The following is a 7,710-nucleotide window of genomic DNA, read 5'->3' as shown; positions in this document are numbered from 1 at the left end:
GGAAGGCATACATTGGTTTGGACTGAAAAGGTGGGCCATCTCATTGCTTTTTTTTTTTTTAAACCTTTAAGACAGTCTTTATTAAGGTTAAAATTGTTTAGTTAAGCTCCAATCAGAACTATTCTAACTCTATCTTTATCTGTAGAAAATCATGGAATAAACACAATAGGGACTCACCTCACTGCTCTAGATCCTAGATTCTAACTTTTTAAGCTTCCTGGTGAAGGTGAAAAAAAAAAGGCTCTCCCTCAAGAGCACATTGTTCTTGGGGAGCATTTTATCTTGAATGTATGCACAGATTTTCTTACCGTGTAAATTAAATTGACATTAATTCCATTAAATATTCTTTGACAGAAATCTTCTCTCTTCACTAAGGCTTGGAATGTTTTAAGATAAGGAGCTGTTAATCAGAGACAAGCCACCTGACACATATTTGTTGTGTAAATTGAGGACCTGCAGGTGTGTCTTGCATACCCTTAGGACTATTAATGGGTTACAAAGGATGTCTCCCAGAAGGGAGAGGAGACATGATTAGGCAAGCCTGACCTCCCTCCTCTTGGCAGGCAATTTAGTTTTGGGATATCCCCTTGGCCAAGAGGGGGTCCATTCAGTCAGCTTGGGGTGGGGAGCCTTAAGATTTTATTTTAGTTCACAACTGTTTAAGAATCCCATGTTCCAGAAGTCATTAACAGGTGCTATAGTTATTTAACAACTGTAAAATGTTTCATTATCCTACAAAACTCCATAAAAACAAATATTTTTAGTATATTTAAACTTCGGTTTCCCTCATTTTTAATATGGTTGCTTTGGATGATCTGTGTCCCTTTTAGCTCTGTATTTCTAGTAACATATAACCCACAAGCTGACCTTTAATGCTGCTTCTAAAAAAAAAAATTAGAAGGCAAATGAGTTGCCATCTACACATTTTTTTAAGTAAATGATTTGGAGAATGTTATTAACTTGCCTCCAAGCCTAAAGTTATCTATGTGGGTATCAAACAAAAACAATTTTGTTTACGTCATCTATTCGTTTTAAATCCTGTTGCACCTATGTTAACAATGTTCTTCTTCACCTTTTCTTTATTTCTCATAAATTTGGAGCTGTTTCTCCAAGTCAGCTATTATAACAAGACTAAGATCTGTTTCTCTTTGGTGCCAGCTTCTTGTTGAGGCAGGTTAATAAAGAGTCTGTGGTTTTCCCTCTCATTAGGAATGCATTTTGGCATTGACAACGCCTCACTGATCATTATGATTCCATGTGCTGCTGTTGATTACACTCTTCTACATGAACTTCCCCAGAAAGGCTGCTTTCCCTCTGTTGAGTACTAGTTAAGCATTCACTCACAGGCCTCCCCAGAAAGTTCCTTCCTGGTTGGACTGCAGGACAAGCTCTCACTGTGTTCCTGTTGACTTTTTCACAGTTAAGATTACTCACTGCAGCTGAAGACTGAATAACAATAGATGGGAAATGGTTTCCATATTTTTCCATAGAAGGTAACCCCACTGCCACCTTGGAGCAATCATTAGAGATGCACTAGCTGCTACAGAACACTTTGAGCATATCATGTTTGCTAACATTTGTTAACACAATTTTTTCCAAAGAATTTATTAATAGAAATGCAATCTGACAGAAATAAAATTAAGGAAACCCACTTTTTGAAAGATCTTTAGTCTACTAATGATGAATGGCCAGCATAATTAAACTCATGCCAATGTTTGTGACACTGCTGCTGCTTTGTCTGCCATTCCTAGTTGAAACTGATCTTTTCCCAAAAATTGTATTGCTCTTTTGCTATCAACAATAGCCCATCCTTTATAATTCCCTTTTATATTTTCATGTCTCCTCTCCAACTAGATTATCAACTCTATCAGCATTCCATCCTCTAGTTTCCATTTTTGTCCTCCTTACCCCAACCCACATTCCCTCTCTAGACTGCCAGTGTTTTTGCCCTGTGCTCCTTCAGGCACACTCCAGCTTTTGAAATTTCAAGCCATAATTTGACTTTTGATTGTATATGGAACCTTAGGCAACATGTCCTTTCCATTTTTGGATAATGAATTTCCAGACTCATTATGGCCAAAAAGTAAAATAACTGATTAATATTTAATTGGTCTTGTGCTGCTTTATAGTAAGGTAAAGAAAGAAGCCCCAAATTCAGGAAGTGATAAAATACTTTGATTGGTGTTAGGTCCGGAGCCGAGAAACAGAAACACGAAGCCTCATGTGTAGCAAAATGCTGTTTATTTTGAAAATCTGGGTGCAGATGGGTGGAGGTGATAAAACGTCCACAAGAGAAAAGGGTTTTTCCAGAGGGAGTCAGTAAATGGGCCAGAACAGCTGCCTGTAATCAATTCTTTCTCAAACAACCAACTCCTAGGACCCCTGCCCCAGTCACATCCATCCTTCAGCTCTGGAGTCGTCCTTATCAGGAGAGCTAGGGATAAACTTCGTCTCTACCAGGGAGGGAGGGGGAAGGAATACTGGCTGCAGCTGTCAGTCAGATCTACAAAGTCAGGGAACTCTCCAGACTCCTGTGGATATTGTTTTACAAGCCTAAGTTTTGCATTAACCACATTCTGTCCTATACATACTTTTCGGGTTCCCACCTGGAACAAACCTAACAATCGCTAACTTATTTTTTTTTTAAGTCTCATCATTTAGTGGAAAAATCAAGTCTTCCCTCAAAGCCAAGCAGATCTTTAAAAAATAAATCCTCTCTGGTGATAAAATTGAAGCTCTAATTAAATATTTCTATAACTGTAAATATTTTACATGTTTTGTAAATATGGCATAGCCTTTCGGCATAAATTTCCTTTCTTCCAGAAAAGATCAGTAATAAAATTATATAAAAGTTAAACATTTTCTTTTCTTATTACAAAGCGTTTAGGAGACATTTCAGAAGCGGGTGGGAAACGTTAAATTCTGCATCTCCGCTTCTGCAAGTTTCCATCCACACTGACTAGATGTAAACGAGTGTCACCAAAAGCACACCACGCACGCACCCACACAGATTCCTTCCTTGTGTTTAGATGTGAAATGTACCTAAGGGTTCCAAGCCATTTTTCATCCCTTCCTTTGTGAAAACAAGGAGGTCTCGGCAGCAACTGAACGTGGGCGATGGGGAAGGGAAAAAAAAAAAAAAACGGCTTAGGACAGGGCAGAATTGTTTCTGTCGCCTTGCTTGCCCATACTGGGCATCTCTGCAGGCGCGTCAGCTCCCTCCACCGCTGCCGTGATGATGCACTGCGAAAATATTAGCTATCCCGGGGACGCCTCTTGGTGTTTCATAGCTGGGAAAATGTTGCCCCAGGTTTTAAGTATTTGCCCAAGCAGCCCAGCGCGGAGAAAGGCTTTCTCCCCCGCTCGCTCTTCGCTCCCTGCGGGCGGGCGCTCCCCGCGCTTTGCTGCCAGAACCTTGGGGATGTGCCTAGACCCGGCGCAGCGCGCGTCCTGGCCAACCGCGAGCAGAACAAACCCCTGGCGGGCGGCCAGGAGGCTCCCTCCCGGCCACCGCCCCCCGCCAGCGCCACCCCCACCCCATACAATACAAGATCTTCCTTTCTCAGTTCCCTTAAATCACAGCCCAGGGAAACCTCCTCCAAGCCTTCATCCAGCCACGGGCCAGCATGTCTGGGGGCAGATACGTAGACTCCGAGGTAGGCTCTGGCGGGGCGCCGGGCCCTGTGCGCGCGTGGAGTGCCTGCTTCTGCTATCTCCCACTCCAAATACTCCGACTGCTTTCCCTGCCCCAGCCCTCTCTCCACTTCGGGGCACTCCTCTCGCTTGGCACCTCTGAGGAATGGGCCTGGGCGGGGAGGTAAAGAGAAGCCAGGAATGTTTTATGTTTTCCTAATGGGGAAGGGGCCAAGGAAGCCCCTGAGCGAGAATACGGAAAAAGGGGTCGGGGTCCTGAGGTTGGGTCGGCCGGATTGAGGACACGTTTTCTGGACAGGTTAGGGTGCTCTCTTGTCGCGGGACCCCCAGGTCCGGCCCCTGTCTACTGGGAGGTGGGGAGCTGGGGCGCAGGGTGGGGGGTCATTTACCCGCAGTCCTGGGGACAGTCCGCGCCGAGTCCCGGCCAGGCGTCTGGACCCGCTGGCCCGGCTGGTGGCGCGCGCTGTGTTTGCACTTTCCAAAGTTCTTGAGCGGTCTCAAGAACTCTTCCTGCATCTCGGCGTCTGGCAGCGGTGTTCCCCTCATCCAACTGCCACCACCACTTCCAACCACCTCTCCGCGCTCGAGCCCCGCCAGGGTGTGGAGACCACGTCTTCCCACACGCAGCCGCCCTTCTGCCACCGCCGGCAGCCTGGGAGTGACCCGAGGGTGGGTCGGGGGAGTTGTGCAGGTGAGCTACGGTTCTAGCGAGTTTAGGAGGACTGGCACAGGGCTCAGCCCAGAGATGGGGGCATTCGAGATTGCGATGATCACGGGGGTTGGAGGACGGGACCGTGGAGGGACAAGTGAGGGCAGAGGAAGGGTGGGGGGCGCGGGCAGGTGCGAGGGGGAAAGCGGCCAAGAAGCAACGAAAGTGGGGACATTCCGTGGGTCTGGAGGTTCCGGCTGAGTCTTAAGGGTAAAGCTGGAAGCGATTATGGGGACGGGGTAGGGGGAGCCGGGGACGGGGTAGGGGGAGCCGGGGACGGGCAAGTGGAGCAGGTGAAGCACTCGGGGCGCGGGTGGCGCAGCGGAGAGCGGGGCCGGGGCGCAGTCCGAGGGGGCCCCCTCCCCTGCGGGCGTCCCCGAGGGTGCCGCGGGCAGGGCGTGCGCGGGGCGGGGGCCGGGGCGGACGACGCGGCGGGGTTTGCCCTGACCCCTGGCGGCGGGCGGGGGAGGCAGGCGCTCCCTGCCTGGTACCGAGGGGTGTGGTGTCCTCTCCTAGATCCTCTTAAAAAGCTTGCGGCGCGCGGGAGGGTTCTGTGCTCGGAGCCGTCGCTGTGGACGCGGTCAGTTCGATTTCGAGCTCGAGGTTTGCCCCGCCGCCGCGCTGACTTCTGATCGCTTTTCTTTTTGAATTTTTCTTCCCACCGCCGCTGCCGCCCTCCCCGTCCCGGCCGTCCACCCTCTGCAGGGACATCTCTACACCGTTCCCATCCGGGAACAGGGCAACATCTACAAGCCCAACAACAAGGCCATGGCAGACGAGGTGAGCGAGAAGCAGCAAGTCTACGACGCGCACACCAAGGAGATCGACCTGGTCAACCGCGACCCCAAGCATCTCAACGACGACGTGGTCAAGGTAAGATGAGGCGGCCAGCGAGGAGGGGGCGTCCCCGAGCGGACTCTGTCAGGGCCGGGACAGCCCTCCTCTGGCAAGCCGCCTGTGCATCCTTCTTTAGCACTGCCCTGCACATCGTTTTCTGGGCTTATGTGCCCAAAGCTCCCGCGGTCGTCAGAAATGTCACGTCTCCCTCCCCGCCTCCCCCCACTGGTTCAGCTGGAATTTAGCTAAAGTGAATTTTGTAAGAGTTCATATAGTTACACATTTTTCCTGGCAAATGAGCCTTCTGACCTCAGCATCAGATGGGTCCATACTCCCTGAGAGGGTGAGATGGTTGCGCTCCATTCCCAGGGTCAAGTCTAGTGATGGGTCCCCATTGCACAAGGAACAAGACAGTAAGACAATTGTGTGAGGTCTTGTGCCAAGGATGAGAGTCAGAATACAGACTGCGCATGTTCCCGCTGCTAAAATAATCCGAAGTGATTTTCTTAAAAATAATAAAATGGCTGGAAATGCCTAGGACTAAAGGCAAAGAAGATATACGTATATACACATATATGAAAGGTATTTTAACTAGAAGAACAGGGCACTTGTGCACAACTAAGCGAATTTACAAAACCAAAAATAATGTGTGTCTCTTGATTTCTCCATTGGACACCTCTAGGTAGGTGTGGAAAGTTCTTTTGTGACTACTTAGGTCAGCCTGCCCTGAGCTAATGGCACATTCAGACTAAAGTTCCTTTTTATACTTTCAGGATGTGCTTGGTGATATTAAAAAGAGATTAATTGACTTGCTTATTGGCCATACTTAGATGTGACTCAGTGGTCAGTTTTTTATGATCATTATGTTAGTCAACTTTGACCCTTTTGGCAAATTTAGTGGGAGGAATTTATTGTCATCAGGATTGGGAAATCATGCGCTGGAGCCATCCTTGGCAGAGGGTTTTCTTTGAGAAACCGGGAGGGCTAAGGAAAATCCTGGCCTCCAGTATTAGATTGTGAAGAGGCAGTTCAGCACAACCCCAGGGCAACCAATAAGGTAGATGAGCAATCTCCACCCACCCGGCCTCCTATCTATGGATGGGAGGAGCTACAGTTCAGAGACTGTTCATATTTATGAATAATATATCTCAAAAGAGGGAACAGTTTAATCTGTAACTGGAAGGAAAATGTAACTGTCAGAATTAACTCTCTTGGCTTGCTGGTGTAGGAAAAAGGAAAATTGGAGCATTCACAGGTTTTTAGACTAGCCAGATTATGGAATATTTAAAAGCAGCCATAACAACAAAAGTACATTATAAACTGCAAATTAGAATTGCTAAAAAAACTATTTACTAAAAACATTGCCTTAAAGGGAGAAGGACATTTGTACTGTTTTTCCTTTCTCGTGTAGCTTTGGACAAGAAGGAGAGTTGCCAGGAAAAGAGGCAGATTTCAGAAAGGGCTCGCTTCATTGGAGCCTCCCTGTTGTTCCACTGCACTGTGAGATTCCCTGGAGCAAGCGAACCTCCCGGGATGAGTCACAGAGGCCAGCAGTGTGGATGTGGATCTCCACACATGGCATGACTAAGTTGAGAAAGAAAGGCCCCACTGGGAAAAGAGACTTCAACACAGATGGAAAAAAAAGCATAACAGGCTTAGAGGAAATAGCAGTTTACAAAATAGCATTTCAAAGAGCAAGTGCAGGGATCCTCAAATTAAAGAAATTAAAAGAAAGAGCTAGAGCAAGCTCCTGCTAGCCTAAAGAAGCCAAATCCCGCCTACTTGCTCATAGAACTATGAGCAAAACAAGACAAACAGAAAACCCCACCTTGACAAGTCTTTGGCAGTCCTGCGTACTCAGATGATCCCACCCCCACCCCCAGAGAGGACTTCAGAGAATGCCCTACAGAGAGAGACCAAAGCTACAGATGCAAATTCTGCCCCAAAAGTGCCTGTACCCCAGTAGGGCTGGTGAACAGGGGCCTACTACACCTATTTTATAAATATTTATCCTCAAGTCCAAGCACAAATGTAATAATAGAAACAGGGATGATTCTCTCCCTGTTACCATGACAGTAAATAATAAATTTCCTTACATTTATTTACTTTTTACACCATAGAGTTCTTAAAATAATAAGGCATTCAAAGCTTTACTGTTAATGCATGGTAGCGTAAAACTACATATGATAATAAGGAGATAGGGGTCACTGGAATCTACTATTAAAGGTACTCAATCAAGCAAGGAGCCCTATAAAAGCTGTTCTGTCCAATATGGTAGTCTCTAGGCATTTGTGACTATTTCAATTTAAATTTCAAATAATGGCCGGGCTCGGTGGCTCACGTCTGTAATCCTAGCACTCTGGGAGGCCGAGGCGGGTGGATCGCTCGAGGTCAGGAGTTCGAGACCAGCCTGAACAAGAGCAAGACTCCGTCTCTACTAAAAAAATAGAAAGAAATTATCTGGACAACTAAAAATATATATATAGAAAAGATTAGCCGGGCATGGTGGC

General features: G+C 47.1%; 1 protein-coding gene across 2 annotated transcripts in view; it reads left to right on the top strand.

Moving 5' to 3' along the window:
• Window positions 1-3,341: 3,341 nt before the first annotated feature.
• Window positions 3,342-7,710, top strand: part of CAV1 (caveolin 1, caveolae protein, 22kDa) — a 34,663-nt gene continuing 30,294 nt past the window's right edge. The window contains exons 1-2 of one of the 2 annotated variants that reach the window (XM_012652773.1): window positions 3,342-3,656; window positions 5,069-5,236. In XM_012652773.1, the coding sequence (XP_012508227.1) occupies window positions 3,627-3,656; window positions 5,069-5,236 (198 nt within the window). In that variant the 5' untranslated portion in view covers window positions 3,342-3,626. Of the gene's footprint in view, window positions 4,346-5,068; window positions 5,237-7,710 lie in introns of both variants that reach the window. The other variant, XM_012652774.1, reaches the window with a different exon arrangement.

Source organism: Propithecus coquereli, unplaced genomic scaffold (genome assembly GCF_000956105.1).
Source record: "Propithecus coquereli isolate 6110/MARCELLA unplaced genomic scaffold, Pcoq_1.0 Scaffold4, whole genome shotgun sequence".
In the NCBI taxonomy this organism is placed as follows: domain Eukaryota; kingdom Metazoa; phylum Chordata; class Mammalia; order Primates; family Indriidae; genus Propithecus; species Propithecus coquereli.
This window is presented reverse-complemented; position numbering and strand designations above follow the sequence as displayed.